This window comes from Netta rufina (assembly GCF_964035555.1).
Source record: "Netta rufina genome assembly, chromosome: 3".
NCBI classification, from domain to species: domain Eukaryota; kingdom Metazoa; phylum Chordata; class Aves; order Anseriformes; family Anatidae; genus Netta; species Netta rufina.
Genome location: NC_140125.1, coordinates 72,968,165 through 72,989,457, shown reverse-complemented (window position 1 = coordinate 72,989,457; position 21,293 = coordinate 72,968,165). Strand labels below are relative to the sequence as shown.

General features: G+C 35.0%; 1 protein-coding gene across 1 annotated transcript in view; it reads right to left on the bottom strand.

Annotated features, from left to right (window-relative positions):
* Positions 1-21,293, bottom strand: part of ARMC2 (armadillo repeat containing 2) — a 64,669-nt gene that overhangs the window by 21,825 nt on the left and 21,551 nt on the right. Inside the window, exons 7-13 of the mRNA XM_084283635.1 lie at positions 20,673-20,743; positions 16,691-16,783; positions 13,624-13,799; positions 11,029-11,131; positions 7,311-7,531; positions 2,329-2,474; positions 99-198 (exon numbers count right to left, since the gene is read on the bottom strand). Of these exons, the coding sequence (XP_084139761.1) occupies positions 99-198; positions 2,329-2,474; positions 7,311-7,531; positions 11,029-11,131; positions 13,624-13,799; positions 16,691-16,783; positions 20,673-20,743 (910 nt within the window). The remainder of the gene's footprint in view (positions 1-98; positions 199-2,328; positions 2,475-7,310; positions 7,532-11,028; positions 11,132-13,623; positions 13,800-16,690; positions 16,784-20,672; positions 20,744-21,293) is intronic.

Sequence of the window (21,293 nt, the reverse complement as noted above, 5' to 3'; positions counted from 1 at the left end):
ATGCGTAAAAGTAGGTCACAGAAAACAGGCTTACACACAATAATGCACAGACACATCAGAGGATTAATATATAAAAATCAAGAGATGAAAAAACTGACCTGCTGCTTCTGGTGTTTGCTTAGTAGGGCTAAAAATAAGATGTAACATCTGGAGCAGTCTGCTAAAGCTGCACAGAAGTCATCATAGGAAGAAAGTTTGCTACAAAGGTACAAAAATAAAATATAAATGAATAAATGTACTTTTTTTCCCACAAAAGATTAAAAAAGTAAAACTAGAAATCATTCTGCTTTTGCATCTCAGAGCCATGTTTTCCAACAAGTGGAACGAATGCCAATACTTTGACTTCTAATAAAAGGCAAACGGTCACATATGACGATGAATTCTGGAAAGAAACAAATGTAAGGAGCTTCCCAACCTGCCTGCCATTTGACACAATAAATTAACAGCAGCACTTCTTAGTATTAAATGGAAGAACCATAAGGTGACATGGGAAGACAGATGAAGAGGAATAAAGGACTCCCTTCCTAACACAAGCCTAGCAGAGCCCAATGTCAGCACTGACGGAGCATCTCTCTCACCAACAAACATGGAGAACAAACCTTGCAGTCACAATATTTAACGTCCAATTACAGCAAGACTTACAAACTCAAAGAACTGAAGAATCTGAATAGATCTGAGCATGTTCTCCAAGGAAAAGCTGCCTAAAAGCTACTGAAAAAGAATAATTATTCCATATTACTGGAAAACAGAACAAAATTCAAATCTGTATTCCATACTGTATAAAACTTTTTTTTTTTTTTTTTTGTGATTGCAATTTCCAGGAAGCTAATTAAATTGATTTTATGGCTAATTTGTATCCTTAGAGCATGCAGATCACTGAATGTAAGAAAAAAAAAATAGAAGCAGCAGGAAATTTTAAATAAGACAAATTACTTTTTCTCCATGTTGAATTCTAGATCAAGTAGATGCCCTTGTCAGAATTACAGTGCAATTACAAAAACATTACCTAACCAGCCACACTTTCCATGGCGTTTTACCAAGTAAAAGAAATGCTCTCTTCTTAGAGGTAGATATGCTCTAAGTGATCTGTAATCACAGCTAGAATTTTACTAATTTTTAGAAGTCCTAATTTTACTAGAATTTTACTAATTTTTAGAAGTAAAATCAGAGAGACAAATGCAGACAAGGTGGCATGGAACTGAGGAACAATTCACACACTTTACAGAGAACACACACAGCAAAGGAGCAGACTTTGCCTGTTTTTAACTCTGGGAAGGGAGGAATGACAGATTGTTATGTAGCTGCTCTTCCAAGTGCAACCCAATCTCATCTATCAAGGAGAACGTGATGGATAATTTGGAGGGGCTGAATAAGGGGAAAAGTCCATACCAGGATGGCTGCTCAATGAATGTGGAGCCACAGGCAACATGACTCATGACAGTAACAAAGCAGCAACAGCAAACACTTCACCCAGAATGGCATTCATAAATTGTGTTCATAATCCAACTTCTCCTGAAATTGCCAACAATTAATTTCACAACTTCTATAAAATCCTCAAACTGTTTGTAAGTCCATTTAGCACTGGGTATTGCAAGCTTGTGCTTGGTAACTGGAAACTTTTCAACTGAGAAACTATTGAGACTACAAAAGAATCTTTTGGGGGTGATTCACTCACACTGATCTCCCTCTACTAAAGCACATCTTGGGAAGCAGCCATTGAGCTGCCCATAAAACTGAGATTCTTTCAGTGCTTCCATCTGCACAATCAGGCCCTGATCCCACAGATTAATGTCCTCAAACAGGCTGTAACCATTCAAAACAATGAGCATGGATTTATTTTTTTGTTACTGTATTTTACAATACAGTCCCCTATATAATTTAAGATTGGGTAATTTCCTGCACTTTTTAAAATCATGGCCTAAGATAGGATTAATCCTAAACAGGATTAATCATTAAGTTAAATTGATTAAATTAATTGATAATTAACTTAATCATGAATCATTTATGCAATTCTAACATATTTGAAACGGTACTTCAAAAATTTGAATCTGTGTGAATGGAGAGTGACACAATACAAGAAAATATTTTTACCTGGGAGAACGAATCCAAGTTTGTATGGATGATATTAAAGAATCCTATCACCAAGTAAAGACATTATTATCACATAAAATCATTAAAAACTATGCAGACCTTTTCAAAACCAATCTAATTAAATGAAAATAAATCTTCCAGTTTTAGTACCTGATGCTGCCCACTTTGAGGTCACTTGAAGGAGTAATGCTGACTTGACTGCAAGCAGAAATAGGCAGAATTGTGTTCCAAACTTACCTGAAAATCCTGACGATGTAGGTGCACACATCCTTATCGTTCAGACGTTGCTCTAGCGCCACACAGAGCTCAGAGACTGCACCGCTGCAAATGAGTTGGCATCTTGCCTGAGGTAAGTCAGCCAAGTTTCGCAAAGTAGCTGTCAGCTGCGTACAGAATATTTAAAGAGTCATTAATCGTAGCTGTTTACTACAGAATCCATACTGTTTTGAAAGTTTCATAAAGCTCGGGTCTTATTTATAATGTCTTAGGCAGACCGAATATCCTGTTAATATTCTGCAGGTAGGTATTTGCCAATAAATCATAACAGGAAATGTGGAAGTAACAAAAGCGTGTATATTAAAATAAATGTTTGAAAATAAAGGATTGATGCTGGTCGTTGCCTGCATGTACCCTCTTGGAGGAAAACATGTTCTTTCCCACGCATGGATATGGCCACGTGTTAACTGGAAATTCAGTGAAATGCTGTGGGAACAGTTAAAGTGATATATTAAATAACATCTGATTTTGTAAATTTACATCTAAGTCTTGCAAATTCGTACTGATATCCAATACATATTTTGATAACTGTGAGTGACAAATGAAGATGAATTGATAAAATAAATTGTATTGAATTTTATATTTGATCAACAAATTTTCATCAAGGTCAAGAGAAATCTGGCATTCAATCAATATATAAATTAAAAGCTGAAGCCCAAGCTTATTTTGGAGGAAATGAAGTATTTGCACACTGTTCTATTTCAAGGAACTTAAAGCATAAAATAATCTATCACTTGTAAATATGCACAATGAATCAGCTACTGCATATTTTGAGATGCTCTGGTTCTCTTCATAGTTAAGGGTAGTTAAATACCAAGGTCAGACAGACAATGACATGTAAGTTAACTTTTGATCTAAACCAGAAACTATAAAATTAACGCGAGATCATTTGTTTTAAAGTGAATAGGAACAGTCTTCAAATTTTCCTTATTTTAAGAGCCAAGTACTAAATCAATACGGGTTTAAATATAAGGCATAAAGACTATTTGTTCAAATTTTCTGTAATCACATAAAACTCTAGAAATGAAGTATTTCATCACTGAGTTGTCCTGATTGCCCGGTGATATGCAATTGATCATTTGGAAGGAAAAATCAGTCAAAGTGCAGGATGAGTTGTTGCCTTTGAGCAGCTTTTGCTCATAGGTCACTAAGCACAACAGCAATTCTGTCCGTCCTCCAAAAGCTTTGCTATCAATCTTAGCAAATTTGGCAAAAACGTACATGTCTTCAGATACTACAAGTTTTAGGAAAGTTTTTTTTTGTCAGGTAGACAACAGAAACTTCTGCAAGCAAAGTTATTTCTAACTAGCAATAGTTTTCTCAGTGCTCTGCTGCTGTGCAGCAGCAACCAAATGTAAGCATGGCACAGAAAAGCAGGAAGGAGCTCGAGGGCTGCTAAAAGTAGCTGATGTTGAGCCAAGAGAGTTGGAAGCACTGCTGGCTCAGGCATGTAACAAACTTCGGTGATCAATGCTTAAAGAATGCTTAACTCTGTTCAAATACTGCAGGTCATTTATTTTTATTAATACAAGGGAAAATCAAGGTAATTATAAACTTTCAAAATGCAAACTCCACAAAGGTACACTGTGGAGGAGTTACACTGTTAAGGAGGAGTTTTTGAATCTCTAGATTTGTAATGCTGAAGTGAAAAACTACCTCAGGAAATTAATTAATACTAAAAATGTAAATAAATCTACAGCAATTCAGACCAAGGCTGGAAGCCTTTTGCAAAGCAAAAATACCAGAGGAATCCAAAACATGTAAAAATGGACCCACATTGTAGGAGAGCTCTGTGATTCACTCTCTCAACCTAATCTGAAAAGTCTTTACACAATATCATAACCATCCACTTTGTTCCAGTTCTGCTGGACATCTACCAGCGGCTTTTTCTCCACCAGGTCTACCATAGCTGCACTAATTCTGTGTTTTCCTGTCTCAGCTCATGCTATCAAGAACTACTTTCTTGCATTTCTTCATTTACTCACTATCTCCTCTCTAGTTTCTAATGGAGTAATCCTTCTATTTTGTTATTTAAATGATAAAATTTCATGTTATCACCACTTCCCAAATAGAGTATTTCTTAAATCCTACAAACATCCAGAAATATTTTGTTGGAAATGGTCAGAAACCACTTTTTATAAGAGCCTTCCAGAAGTTCCTTAACCATTTCAGATCAGGTAACTTCAGATTTACTGCCCGTGGAACACCTTGTTTTCATAGGGTAGTATGACTTACCCAGCATACTTCCTCACTCATATTTTATAAGATAGAAAATGAGTTCTTATGTTGCCTCTGTACATTTACAAACCCTAAAACCTTTACTGATGCGCTTGAATTATCAAGAATTTTACTGTAAGTGACCAGTATCATACAATCTCTGCATGGCTTAGAAATGACAGAAATATTTGCAAAGTACAACGGTAAGTGTATGTGCGAAGTTACTGAAAATTGACTTGCATTTCCTCTAGTGCTTTATCAGGGAATCTCAGAGTTCGTCATCATCAGAACTACAGAACTATCTTACAAAAAAAAAAAAAAAAAACAAAAAAAAACAGTAAAGGCTAGACAGAAATGAAACTTGTATAGAAAGATGGTACAGTTAATAAAAAAAAGAACAGTTAGTACATAACTGAAATGTCAAGACTCCAAATTACAAAATAACAGAAGCCAGCCAGCCACCAGATGAATTCAAGAGCTACTCTTAATTTTTACAACCAGACATGATTCGTGCAGAAATGCCTAACAAATGGCTCTAGCAATTTCCACCACCCCTAATCCTTATGTTGCCATGTGAAAGATCAAATTCACAAAACCACGAAATTTAACAGCTGATAATTGCTATTTTTAAAGGGGAAGACATTTAAATGCTTTTCAGTTGAGGAATATGGAGTACTTGTTAAGTCTTGCCAGTTAAACTTCAGATGCCTTGATTTTTGAATATGCATTCCTGTAATTCATAGAAATATGATCAGAATACGAGATGCAGTAACATAAAACGAGTCAAAAATTACCTTGATTTCATGTCCTCTGTTAAGGAAAAATGCATGTTATAACAAACATTTTTATTCTTGTATTGTGAAACTTCTGCATAACATATTTTGTTAATAATGAAGACATCAGAGGGAAAGTTTATTCCAACAAAATACAACCTGGCAAGATTATGTATAACACTGCCATCTGGTGATTGTGCAATTATACGGTTAAAAAATGAAGGGTCAGTTCCACTTAACCGAGACACTTCAGCTATCAGGATTTAGAGCCAGCAGAGCCTCCCTCAGAGATCACCAGATACTTAAGGTGTTTTTCTCCTCCAGTGTAATTTGCCCTCTTCTCTTGAAAACTTGTATTAATTCATTTTTCCTGTACATCACTGCATATTTAATCTTTTGCTACAAGCTTAAGTATGGCACAAAAACTTTCTGTATTCTGAAGATGTGAATTTTTAATGAAATGGTATTTGATATGATAACCCTGAAGATAGAGCTAGTCCTGTTAGACTGAACAGTTAAAAGAAATGGTTCACATTAATGAAGATTTGCTAAAGGAAATGGCATGAAAAAGTCACACAGCAATTGCACAGCAGCAGGAATCACTACAGTTTAGTGTTTGTTCTACTACAGAAGAGATACAAACAACTGAAACAGCAACCTTAGTGAGACAGTTGTCAGTACCGACTTTCCAGAAATTAACTGAGGCCTTCCTAGAAACATCCAGCGTATCCGAACTGTACAAAAGACACCTTTTGTTACACTTCCAATCATACTGAAAAATAGCGTAGATTATAATGACCAAAACAAAAATGTAAAATATTACAGCTTCCTTTCATATATTTGCAAATTAAACATTTGAATTAAAACCCAAATTTATCCACGCAGAAAGTGTAAGGGAATAATGGAAGAAAAGACATTCCTGCAAAGTTGCAGGGAAGTTCAGACAGCAGGTCAAACAGCTGAACATACTCTGATTCATTTGTTTTATTAGTTTGCCATTTGCAAACTCTCCCAGGCTATGTTTGTGTAAGATTATACACACTGTTCTGGAGAGACATACCTCACAGCTCCACTAAAATAAACAAAAATCAGTAAGAGCAACATGGTGATGTAAGCTATTTGTTTTCACATAGAATTGCAAGTATCAAATCCCTTGTTTATAAATTAGTAGAGAAATCTGCCATTTAGTATAATCACTGCTTCAGAAAAAACATCCAATTCGTTTTCTTGTGAAGAGCCCAGAAGCTTACAGTTACACCACTGACTAATCTTTACATCAATAATTGACAAATCTACTTGGCAAATCCTCAACAAATACAAAACACCACAACCTATGGATACCTGAAGATGTACTTACACACACATTTTGTTCTAAAGCGCTGTGGTTTAAACAGTTTTAGGGTAAAGGACTACTTTTTATAGCCATCACTCACCAAATTGAAAAAGTTTTGAGCCTCCTGCCTTCAAAAAGCTACTCTACTATTGTTTTTTATACTGTTGCCCCTTCCTTAAATAATATTTCTTCAAAAAGTACTTTGTCAAATTAATGTAGATATATTTTCCAATGCATTTTTTAAACATGCATTTTGCAGTGCTGGTTTGTATTTATCATTGCCTTTTACAGAATTTAGACAAGGAACACGTTTTTTGCTATTTATTATAAGATCCAGAACACTGTAAGCACCATAAAATAATAACCAGAAATTCGTTTTATTAGGTACCTGAAAATATTCCTATTAACTTCAGAATTTATGAAGCCTTTAAAATTAGCTACTAATTATACCTACAATAATTAAATTTTGGTCCTGAACAACTTCATATAAGCTTCATAAAAAGAAGCCTATTCAAATATAGGGACAACTCACAGTGGCACACAGGCATAGCTCATCTCTAATTAATTTTTTAAATTTCCCCTTGAAGTGTTTACTTTTAGAAATAAAAGCAAATGCTAACCTGGACTAATAGGTGGCCCAAGTTGGAGAAATATGCGTCACTTTCTTTTATGTCATTAATCTGCTTCATTAATTGCAGCAACATTTCAACAGCTCCTTTGCTGACCATTTCATTAAGGAGTACTGCATTTCCAGACATGAATTTTATAGCTCCCATGCAATACAGGAGAGCTTCACTGTTTTTTTGTAGATCGTCAGTTGTCAGGACCTCCAATAAACAATCTAAAATGAAAATCATTATTCAGAAAGCCTCATATTAACATTTTCTATTTGACATAGTTCAGTCACTGAAGAGATTAACATATAAAAAACAACAATCAACCACCTCTAATTGAATTCTTTATAGTACTTTGCTAACAAATGAGCTAGAAAGATTGGGTATTTGGATCAAAACCAAGGAATAATAATTGATGGATAACAGAATGGGCCTCACTTTTGTTTTGTCAGGCTTCAGGTACCTGTTGTAAACACGCAGTAGCAATCATTAAAATCTTCAAGATTTGCAAAAGCGTGTATGCCTGGAATTTTGTCTGTTCGACTTGAGACGTTTAAAGGGTTTTATTCTCACTGATTGCTGAAGTCTAAAAATCTCATAAATGGAGCACGAAAAAGCATAGATGTGTAGTTCACATCTCACATTTGAATGTCTATCTGTAGCCTTTTTAGCTTCACTTTTCATGTAGATAAAGTTACTGTAACACTTTTGCTTTATGCCATCCCTGTCAGATATCTGAAATGTTAAAATTAACACTTGTTAAAACAAGCCTAGCGTATCTTTCCAAACTGAGACATTCTCAGTTTGGTGGGTATATTTTAAATAAGTAATTCTGGCCAACATTATACTTTTGAATTTCTAGTAACTGATTGAAATTTACATTTACTTCTGCTTCCGTGTTTCATCCAGCTGAATAAAAACATTTTCTCATCTAATTTAAGTGAAGAGATTTCAAAAGTTTTTATGTCTGTTTTGGTAATAGGAGGGCTGCAGGGGTGGCCTGTCTGAGAAGAGCCCAGAGGCTGCCCCATGTATAAGAGCCAGCTCCAGCCAGCTTGAACTGGTACCCACCGCTGACAAGAGCCAACTGGCAATGTTGGTTGCTCCTCTGTGATAAGATATTTAAGAAAGCGAAAAACTGCTGCACAACAGCAGCTGGGAGAGTGAGAAATCAGAACCAGCCCTGCAGACTCCAGGTCAGTGCAGCAGGAAGGCTGGAGGTGCTCCAGGCAGGCAGCAGCAGTTCCCCTGAGGCCTGTGGAGAGGCCCCTGGTGGAGCAGGCTGTCCCCCTGCAGCTTGTGGGTCCCACATGGAGCAGATCTCCACGCTGCAGCCCCCCCATGGGTGGAGGAGCCCCCGGTGGAGCAGGTGGATGTGGCCTGGAGGAGGCTGCGGCCCATGGAGAGCCCCTGCAGGAGCAGGCCCCGGGCCAGAGCTGCAGCCCCTGGAGAGGAGCCCACGCAGGAGCAGGGGCTCTGGGGGGACCCGTGCTGGAGCAGTTTGCTCCTGGGGGATGGACCCCGTGGTATGGAGCAGTGTGGGAGCAGTTCTTGAAGAGCTGCTGCCTGTGGGAAGCCCCCACAGGGCAGAGAGTGACCATGAAGGAGCAGTGGAGACGAAGCCTCAGGGACTGACCGCAGCCCCCATTCTCCTGTGCCACTTGGGGGCAGGAGGTAGAAAAGGGATGGAGAGAAAGGCGTTTTTAGTTTGCACTAGTTTTTTCTCTGCTCTTCTGTTATTAGCAATAGGTAATAAATTACATTATTCTCCCCTACACCGAGTCTGTTTGGTCATACCAGAAACTGGGAAGTGATGTCTCTGTCCTTATTTCAACCCTAGAGCATTTTTTCATCATATTTTCTCCCCCTGTTCTTTTGAATAGGTGTGGTGGAGCTTAGCTAGCCATCAGTGTGAAACCACCACTGTGTCTCACCTCAAACTGAGACTTTTTCCACATGTATGGATGGAAGGACACCCTCCCAGCTCTTTCCCAGGCTCTCACCTTCACCAACTGCCTAGTGGTCAGCTAAGTCACTTGGCTTGTGGCAATGTGAGAAATCAGCTTCAAACCACTGCTCTACTCAGTGTCAAATGTGGTCTTGAACAGTCACTATCTATTTTAAGATTAACAGTTAATTTATTTCTTCTACTGGAGATGCTCTACTGCACATAGTTTGTAGGGCCAGAGGAAGAAAAAGAAATTGAATCTATAATCCAGTGATAGAAACAGAAATATGTGTGATTATGATTATGACAAGGTTGAAGTCTTCAGCCTGGAGTGCAAAATGTAATGAAAAACAAACAAACAAACAAAAAAAACTATCAAAAACATTCTTTCCTTCTCTAGTTTTTAAAGTACAGTGAAAGAAAAGCAAGAGAAACAGAAGTGAGTGAAGATGGAAGTGAGAACAAAAAATACCCCAAAAAACAATGCTTACACAGGCATAGACAGCCAACTTGTCCAGACTTTTTATGATGTTTATCTCTACAAAGCTGTAGTTTTTAGTATGCGAGATCCATTGAGTGATCTCAGTTGTTCTCTTTTCTCTGAGCCCTTTCCTGTTGATCTTAACACTGGAAAGGCTTATCTGGTCTTCACTCCTGCCAACACTCATATACTAAGCTTTAAGACCATGAGTGCTCTCATGTCTTATATAAATATATATATATATAAACATATATATTTATATGTAATTATATATAAATATAAATAGGTCTAAACTTACACTTTAACTTATTGCAAACATTTCATGTGCACATCTAGGCCTACCCTAATAAAACATAATAATGCTTTAACTAAAGGAATGATCATCAAGTGATATTGACTATCTTTCATACACTCATTGCTTTTTCCATATTTCTCATATTTGTAAAGACTGTGTAGATTCAAAACAACAAATAGTTACAATCAGGACACAGAGCTGTTGCTGACAGTTCTCTGTTGGCTCAATGTGCAGCAGCAACTAAAAAATCCCCTGATTGTTCTCATTATCTTTCTTGATGATGGCCAATGACACAGATAGCATTATCTCACTTCTATAAGACTTCATGCAAAAACATCTTGATTTCTATTGGTAGTTTTGTTCTGTCTATCTCAGAAGGATCTACTGGAGCTAGAGAAGGTACAGAGAAGGGCTACTAAAACAACTGAGAGAATGATGCAATATCCTTTCGAAGAGAAAGCTAAAAGGCTGGGATGCCTCAGTCTGAAGTGGAGAAAGAGATGTGATATGACAGACGTTTACAAAAATCACAAAGCTGGAAGGTAAGTTGAGTGTAGAAACTCAAATCGTGCAATCGTAGCAAAGAGGTTTTAAACAGCAGACAGAGAACTTCTAGAACTTGTTGCTCTGTAAGATTGTAGAGACAGGAAGTTCATAAAGGAGTTGGACAAATTAATGGACAAAAGATCCATAAATGGAAAAGGATTAGATAGGGGTATACCATCTAATGTCCCTAACAGAATGAAACAATTTTGGATGCTGGCGTAGTACAGGGGAAACAGACCACAGAAAACAGCTAGGTTTCCATAATCCCCTAAATAACATCATCTATAGCCATGGGCAAACACAGAGCACTGGACTAGAAGAAACTTAGTTTCATGCTGTAAGCAAGTCCAACATGTGCATGTCTAACACTAACTCTGAGAATGTTTTTTGAAAGACAATCAATCTAACTATTGAATTGTAACATCTAAGCTATATATAATAAAAGAATACATACCCAATAATTTATCATTTTGAATGATATAATCATTTTTTTCATTCTTGCAAATTTTAAATGCAAGCTTGCAGACATTGAGAAGATTTTTTCCATCCACTTTCATCTGTGAAGAAAAAGACACAAGATTCACAACTGAAATCTACGTACAAAAATACATCATAACATTTTATAAGTTCAGACATCATGACAAATTTGTACTCCCACAGTAAAACTCTTAAATTCCAGCTAAAACCCTGACAGGATACTGAGTCAAACTGTAAAATTTGCACAATTAAAGGACACTGAAGCCTAGCTACCTGAAGCTCTCTTTAGCAAACTGTGCTGACTGACTTTGAAATAACAGATAATATACACCTTTTTATGTATTTTCTGCAGGTAGTATATGACTGCACATCTATTATTTCTAATTCACTCTTCCAAAGAAATTTTGCACAGGATTCACTGGTTCAGCATCTACAGCCATACAACAAAGATATCTTGTACAACACAATATTTTATAATGAAAGTTATTCACAAATGTTCAAAAATAATATCTTATAATGTACTAAAGGTCACTGAGAGAAAGGAAAATATGCGTTAAAATTTCTGATGACATGTCTCTCCCTTTCCTCTGCATTTGAAGGGCAATTTCTTCTCCTGTTCAAGATTTTTAAATTTCCATGGAAAAATGTCTGTAAAGGAACTCTTCTTAATAAGTACCACGTAACATCTATGTCATATATGAATATATAATTATATCTGCTGATTAAACTGACCTAAATCACTTTAAAGAAGAATCCTTCCACACACTATTTATTAAAATGTCTACAACGCAATGCCAGGTGGTATCATTTCACCAGTGACAGTCTATATATACTTAATAGAAGCTGAACCAGTAGGTTTAAAAGCAACAAATTAACTGAGAGATTTAACTGGCAGCATTAGGGGAAACATTCTTTTATTGCGTTAAATCAGAACACGCAAGAACATTTTGCCTAAATTTAATTCTTAAAAATTCTCAGCTCAATAATTCTTAAAAATTCTCTCTGATGTACTCATTCCAAAGGTAAAAAAAAATAAAAAAATAAAAAAAAAATCCCTGAAATCATGAAGATTCTTCAACGTAAGTCCTTGGAAAAAAGACACCATCAGATTCTTTCATAAAAGCAGTCTGGAATAATCAAATAAATGCAGGCTGCTACTAATGGAGAAAAAGCAATCCATAAGGGATGAATTACATGTAGGGACAATTTCTACAGGAATGGGTATGCTCAAGCAAGGTCACATTACTCAGGAATGCATACAACCTATGTCAAAGCTAAGCACAGATTTTGCTAGGGTTTTTTCATCATTATAAACTTTTAATCTATTGATTACACACATAAAATATAACATCACTGAGATTTCCATGCAGAATATTGATGCTAAAACTGAAGAATAGTTTTAGCTTCCTGCTTCTTGTAGAAACACAGCCATTCTATAAATCACAAATCCAAGAAGAAGAAAAAAAGGAGGCTTAAACAGAATGGCATGCTGCATAAAAATATATTACTATCAAGTTTTTCAAGTACAACTATAATAATGTGATTACTGGGATGTGGAACTCTCCTTAGATCGTGGCAGCAGGTGACTCACCTAACCACGAATGAAAAATGGATAAACCCTTTAGAAGCACAAACCTGCTGTGTCATGCTTAGATCAGACAAGACTTGTCACCACACCGACATTGCCAGCAACAAAAATGAATTAAAAAATCACTTTTCAAATCACAGATGCACTTCTATAAAAATTGACCACTTGTCTACTTCAAATTATACTAATAATTCAGTCTTATTTCATATTACATCTGATTTTATACCTTGTTTTTAGCATAAATTAAGGTTATTTATTTATTTCTTAATACGTTTGTCTTTAAGAAGTCAGTTGACTGTACTTTTGGAGGCATCCTTTTCTTTCTATTTTCTAATAAAGATTGCTAGTTCTGTCTTACATGCCTTATTTTAAGGCATCCAGAACTATCTCACAATCAATCTCTATGCCTCCAATGTCGACCTCTAAAGACTACCTTAGACATGCTACAGTGTACAGCTCCTTCCCATTGACTTCAGAGAAACAGCTTATTTCCCTTTTTTCAAAAAGGCCTGATGAAAGTTAGCATGTCTTAGTCTTCTCTAGGTTAAACAAACTTAATTCTTTCTCTCAGATGGTGCTTTTTGACCTCTGACTATTCAAGACAGATAGTTGCAGACTTCCATTCGTTACATTCCTCAAGTGACTTGACTTCTCTTTGGATATAATTTTTGGATATAATTTTCCAGCTTATGTTTATGTTCCCTAAATATCAGTTTCATTTAGACCATGTTTCCCTTGCTTGCTTATACAAATATCTTATGAGGTGATACCAAAAGCCTCAGAAGCGTAATTCAGCATTAGGTCTGCCACTAACATTATCTAACCTTGTAAAACTTAACTATTTGGAAGACTAGTATTTATATGGCAATGAACCGCTAGTTTAGAAATACTTTAGAATGACAAAACACAAAGTTAAATACAAGTTGTGATTCACAATTTTAAGCTTCCTCCACATTCTATCAAACAGCATTTAAAAACACTTACAGAGAGAATAATCTTTGCCAGCTTCAGGCAAAGTGGATCTGAATCAATGTCTACAAGTTTATATAACGTCTTCAGAAGCACACCTCTTCTTTTAAATCTTTTCCCAAGCATATCTCCTTCATTCAAGGCTTGATAGAGTTTGGTACAAGCCAGACAAAGATTTTCTACTTTGTCTTCTACTTGAAAGGGGTAGAGGAAGGGAGAGAAAAATAAAAAACAATGATTAGTGCCATTTTTTCCAGAGCATCTCAATAGACATTAACACGAGAACAAAATATAGAATGGGTTGCACAACAACAAAAATAAGGTGGCCAATAAATCTCTCAAGATGATAATGCAATCCTCAGAAAAAAGATTTATGTTTGTCTTTCAAAAAGAAGAGAATCAGGCCAAGCAATCACAGAGCCAAAATAATACCTAAACCTAAAATGAAACTCATCTTTAATGCTAATAATCAGATTGACCAAAAGTCCACCAGGAAACTATTAATCTGCAGGCCTTCTTTATGGAGCCCTACCAAATATTACATGAGAATGAGAGACAGTTAAGGAATATTTTTCTGTCAATAACAGAACTAATACAATAGTCAGTAACTAACCTAATACATCAAGTGTTGCTGGGATTAAGAACAAAACAATGTAAAAACTTACTAGAACTCTCCGATGTATAGTAGAGGTGCAAGATGCACAATTGCCCACTCAAATGCTACTGATGAGGTCATCTATCTCCTAATCTGAGTCCCTCAAATATTATTTAAAAAATAGAAAAATAAAACTGTAGTAAAATTGTTTACAAAAATGCACCTCTACACAGAGGAATCAAACACCTGGTTACCTCAGAGGGAAAGCAAAAAGATTTGTCTATTTTCAAAAATTTTTTATTATTATTATTATTATTTTTAATCTTTATTCTCACATTTGCTTCTGTTTGTAAGGTGACACTAATAAGGCACTGTATAAACCCATTTAAACTGTCTGTATAAATTCCAGGTTTACTGAGGCTGTACTTCACAGCTGAACTAGTCATATTCAAGGAGGCAAAGCAGTTGGCACGAAAATGTTTAAGGAGATCAAACTATGAGGAGAACCATTATATCTAAGAGCCCAAAGGTGTAGGCAGATTCAAGGATCCACCTCTAATGCTGTGTACCTGGAGGCTCTCAATTTACAGTTGTCATACTCAAGGAACAGCAATGACCAGTCCACATCCACTCCCATCATGACAGAAAATACAACAAAATTTACCACGATTCTAAACCCTCTGCTTCAGTACGTGGTGAAACAGGAGAGGCAAAGAACCAAAACTGAAAGGTCTCTGCCCCATTTCATCAAAATTAAAAACAACAATTATTCATCATGCATCCTGTAGCAGATTTTCGAAGGTTATCTTCCCTCAAGTACTGGAAGGTAAAAAAATAAAGTATTTGCTCCTATAGAAAGAGAGACTTTTGGGTTATATGTATATATATTTCTTTCAAGTAACAGTCATCTCAAATCACATGATATTCTTAAGATTTTAAGGTAATAATTAAGTTTCAAGTTGAACTTTAGCTTTGTTTTTGAACAAAAAGCTTTGTACAAAGCTTTTAGAGGGAAAAAGGGCAGGAAAGGCTTCCCTATTAATATAGCAACACGTAAAACTAAATGTGACCTAAATGCACATGCAAGGAATTAGCTGAAAGATATGAAGCAAGTAGCTGCAAACAAAGTTAAAATACACTGAATTGCCAATAGATCCACTCAAAACATTAAAATTATATTAAAATTATTATTTGAATACTTATTTTTATAGGAAAAAAACAGTTGTGCAGTTAACAACCTAAATAAATCCATATAACTTGCATCTGCAGGAGGTAATGCAATTTAGTCACAATGTATGCTAATATTCAAGAAACAGAAAAACTCACAAGCTCTAAGGGTTTTGTAGTACTATATTCAATTAACTGATATGAAAGTTCCATTAGATAACTTATTATTAGAAAAATTAAGTCATAATCAAATGGGGAAAAAAGTGTTTTGTTTTTTAAACAGAGACAAATGCAGACTAAGCCAAATTGAATAGGGACTGAAGAAAAAGGGCCTGAAAATTATTTTCCTTAGTTCCAGTCATATCAAGGGAATGACATGATTAGATTTTACCTTTAAATAGTATTTTGCTTGCCTATAAAGAACATACCACTATGAAAAAGGTTAATTCAGTGGCTGATATTTGACAATTTCAGCATTAAGCAAGGAAAAGGTGAAGTTGCACAACTGTTTTCCAATTTTCTGACCACTGTTTTTTCTACACATCAGTTACAGATGTGGGAATGAGAATCTTGGCTTTTTAAAATAATGGTGCATTCAGGGAATCACTCAGCACTGTACAGGTGCTCCATGCTCATCTACATTTTCAGAATTATGCAAAAAATATATATATAACTTTAATCTGTAGCATGCTATAACAAACTTCTGCAAAAGATCCTGTTAAGTTGAATCAATCCCCTACTTTGATGCTCACTTTTAACTGCTTGTAAAAAAAAGAACTAAAAAAAATCTACTTTCTATATACCCACCATTCAAATAAATATAATGTTTATACAGAGAAGTTAAACAACCTTTTTCATGAAACTAAAAGGGATTTCAGGGTTCAATCTTTCAAGACACACTTAATTTACTCAACTTTGCTTTGATATTCTGGGTCGTTACATGCTTTTCTGACACATCTAACACTTTAAGCATAAAGGGAAATTTTCTTTAAGATTTCCTCACTTTTCTAAACTTAGTTTAGACCTTCAATACAGCCTATGCTTACAACAGTGAATCTCTGAAGTACTTTATTCTTAAAATTATTACCTCTTCACTGACTGCTATGCTGGCAGAGCTATGACCTCTAAGATAAACTATTTTAATCAGACAAGATCTCTAAACCAGTGTTTATTTTACACTGCTAAGTCACTGAACATATGAAAGCATAAAAGACTACATAGTTCAACTACATTTATTCTTCTATAGTAAATACAAATGAGTCCCATGTCTCCTGTAGGAAGCAGAACAGAAAACAGATTCTCAAGAACGGCGTTACCCACCGCTTTTCAGTTCCTGTAGAATTGGTAGAACTTTCATATGCCAAAAGATTTTTTCCTCTTCTGATTCATTTACTCTTGTGTCATCCTCTAAGCCTTCAAAACACATTCAAAACAAAAGCACATATTCAGTGAAGGTTTCAACTTCTACACAAATAAATCATCACAAACACTTTATTCATCAATCAGGAAAAAAAAAAAGTCTTATTTTTCTATATTCTAGGTTATTCTACCTATTCAAGATTTTGTTTCTGTTTACACTTTTTCCAAAATAAAAGTTTCAAGCAAAACAACATGGATAAATGTTTTGATATGTCAAACCGCAGTGTAAATCCAGATTTGTTTCTGTTTGCTGACATTAATGTTTCATTTGATTGCTGAATTGGAAGGTAATGACTACATTTACATCAACATGTCCCACAGTCTTTCAGCTCTGCATCCATGTGACAGCTTATTCTGTGTTAAAAACATCCATACTACAGACAACCCTCTGGGGCTAAAAATTTTATCTAGTACACACGCACAATATTACACAAAGCTTGATTAACTGACACTTTAGTCTCAAGCAAGAAGTAAGGGAAAAAGTCTTACTAGTTAAAACATCCTGTTAGTAATTCTAACCACTTCAAGCAATCAGGTTTTGAAAACTTCCTGATTAAATTCACATAAAACGCAAACTTCTCTCTATTCTTTGTTACACGTTTGACAATTTCTTATGCAGCATTTTGGGAGATAAATAGGAAAGTGCAGATATCAGAAAGATGTTTTGCTTCCAATAAACATGTCAGGAAGTTTGAAATCAACCAATTCCCAGCTCTCTTGGCCACCCTCAACCAATTTCCTACAAAGTGAATGAGAAAGAGCTACCGTTTGTTGTCAGAAACCTTATCCCCTTCAAAAACAAAAGTTTCAAGAAAGAAAAAAAAAAGATTTTTTCTATAGTTTCTTTTGAAAAGGAATTATAAAACATGCCTATCAGCAAACAGAAAGTTAAAAATTGGTAGACCAAAAAAAAAAAAAAAACAGTGGTCTGGAAATCTTCTGGAAGCAAAACTGAGAGCTTGGATCTCTTTTCAGACTGAACAAGGCTGTTGGTAAAAATGGGTTTTCATAAAAAAAAAATAGATTCCAGTACTGACTTGCATATGAATTCAGCATCACTGAGAATTATTTCAATCTGCTGCACATCCTTTTCACATTTACCTGGCACTACGTGAAGTGACAAAATTCTGGTCTTGACCATTGACCCACTACTTCTGGAGAGCCAGAGTTTCTGTACAACTTTAGTTTGGAAGGAGCTAACAACTGCTTAAAGATGCACGCAGGCATACTTCTGGAGTTCAAGATCAGGTTAATCTCCTTATCTTGATAGCAAACAAAGTTGTTGTTATAATGTTGAGGTTTGGTTGTGGGTTTCTTTTTTTTAGTTTTTATGAGGTTTTAACTTTTTTTTTTTTTTTTTTTTTAAATAGGGAAGTAAGCCACACAACTCCACTAAGTAACAAGAACAAAGCCATATGTACTTTTAAGGGACAGATTTGTCAGAAAGTATCTCCTACTCTTTGTTACCAACTCTTGCATTTAAATTACAACGTAAATTCTGAGCCAGTTCAAACATAATGATAAATCTAAAACAGAATACTAAGAGGTTTGCGTTCTGAGGACAGTATCTCAGACCTTAAAAAAATGAATGTGCTGAGCTTTACTTGAAAGAGTGAAACAATTTTAAACTGTTTTAATGTTTTTTTTTTTAATTGTTTTTTTTTTTTTAAATCCAGAGATTTAAAAAAAACTTTTTTGTATATCCATATTGACTGTCTGTATCTCTTACACAGAGTAAATCTATCAATAATATATATTAGCATAGATCATGCAAAAAAAAGCTGATGTTTCATAAAATATACTGCTGGTATGTGCATATATACATATTAGTGTAAGTACATATTACTAGGTAACAGAATTATTATTTTTTACTTATTTTGCAGACCTTTTATTAAAGTTTCCAGATCAAATGAACTCAGAGCCTTAGATTCGAGGAGTAGTTTAACAAAAACACTGCAGTGAAAATTCTGTTCTGGATAAGGTAAGAGCATGGCTGAAATGAGACCATTGGAATAGCTTCCACTTATCTTGCCCACCACAAAACCCACATATTTACTTAATTGTCCCTTTTCTTTCTAATTGACAGCTACTTCTTGTAAATGCTAAGATGGGATCAACTTCCTAACCATGCACATGCTTAACTTTATGGAGCAATAAATAGAAAAGTTCAGGTATGTATTTACAGATATGACCAGATGTTTTACTAGGAAAAAAAAAAAAAAAAAAAAAAAGCCATTTAATTTTTAGTTCAGAACAAAAAGAACTGAAGTTTTGTGCCACTCTTCTGCAATTGTCTCATATCCATCAGAAAAAAAAGAAGAGTAAAAAAAAGATTATATAAAATATAAGTTGCATCATGGTATATTTTTTTAGTCAGGTATCTCTTGTAACTATCAAAAAGAAAAAAAAAAGATTAGTAGCTTTTAGTAAACAATATTAATCCTAGCAATAAGAATAAGCAGTGGATATGTGATTGTAAAGAAAATTGACATTAATAAATTATAAACTTGCAGAACTCCCAGTCCTGGGAGATTTTTAAGGTGCAGATGAGAAGTTATGGTACTAGTTGTAGTTGAAATTTTGCAGAAACAGTCCTGAACCTCCTAACTGAGCAAATTGTAATTCAATAGGAAAAATACTCAAGCAAAAGAGTTTAGCAAACTGAAGTTTGTTGTCTCAGTTTTTCACAGGTCTTAACCACAGCTTTGCATTCTGGTAGAAAAAAAAAAAAAAAAAAAAAAGTCACTAATCAGCCTACATTTATTGGTTGCTGTTTTTAGCATGTAAATACAAGAGCCTTAGCAACACTGAGCTTTCAAAAGCTGTGTACTGCCTGACTTACCGTGTTTAACCTTTTCATGGAATACTTATTGGCTACGTCCATACCAATATGAAAACAGTCTACCTCCTCTCTAAAACGTGAAAGTACAAACAGAAATCTGAAAGTAGAAATAATCTGTGAATGAACACTCCCTCTGGCTTACTGAAGTTTTTGAGAATTCCTATAGCTATCCAACTATTTATTCTGGGGTTAAGGATGAAGTAAGGAAGCTATATGATGTTAAAATAAAAAAAAAAGTAGATATAAAAAGACAATCATAATAACACACATGATTTTTCTCCAATAAAATAGCAGAAATAGATTAAAAGGCTTGTAAATGGAGAAGATACGGCCCCATAGAATAACAACTCCCATGATATGTTAAGTATTCCCAGTTTCTCTACGTAAACAAAAGCAGAGCATATCACAGCTTCTGCCAGAACAATCCAGAATCACAAAGCTGCTTAGTTCTAGTGAAATAGTAATAAAGTAACAGCGAAGTAGAAAACTTCAAGTTTGCATACCAGCCTCTGAAATATGCACTTGCTATGTATGAACCATGCCAGTTCTCAGAAAATATTATTTAAAATCTGTTATGTAAAAATTAGCAAAATGCAGCCCTGCAGGGGAATCCAGAATCTTTATCTTCAGCTAATATAGCCTGAGGTAGCCTTATTAGTTGCACTGAAACTATGTGAGCTTACAAAAAGTGATGGACAATGAAGTGTTAAGGGATTGACAAATTTTTAAGACTACGTATGAGAAAACGTCAACAGGTCTTAGAGTGAGTATCTCTTGAATATTATTCCTCTATACCAATACTAAAAATACAATGCATTTAGAAAAAAAAAATACAGGGGAAAAAAAGATCTCCAAGTCACAAAAAATAGATTAAATCTATTTGAATGTATTTCACAACTGCAAATGTAAGAATAGATTACATGCATACACACACACACACACATATATATAAATATATATATATATACACACAAAAAATGTAACAATAGTTTAAAAACCTCCATTTCTTTGACTGGAGATTGAAATGCTTTATATGAGTACCTGCTAGTCGTCTCTTCCACCCCACACTTCTTGGCCACAATGAACCTACACCAGGCTTTCTCATCTGGTCACTAAAAAATACAATATAAACACACAGAAATATAACGGAATACAATGCTCAAAATGCTTCCTTCTTCACACATACTCAATACAAGATCCATGTATTAATAACTAATTGGAAAATATAAACTACTTTTACTAATTTGTTAGTTTATTTGCTCATTAAAATGACACGTTAAGTACAACTTTCTTCAGTATGTATTACAGAAAGCTCCTTCAGAAATGCTGACATATTTACACCACAAGAGGTCACCCTTATGGAATACAAACTGATGCATTTCCACTTGTACAGTAAGACTGGAAGCTGAACCAAACTAAACTCAAACTGATCCAATTTTTATCACCATGAATATAAAATTTACTACTTTAAAACTGTAGGTTTATTCATGCACAAGGACAACGGTTTCTTATGATAGAATTAACACTTCTACAAGATTTAATGAGAAGATTTTTCAAAGAAACAAACCTCGACAAACTTTAATGTAAGTATTAGAATTTTCGGATCTGCATGGGAACTATTTCTAATTGCATAATGTAGTCTAGTTTTGTTAGTAAAAGAAA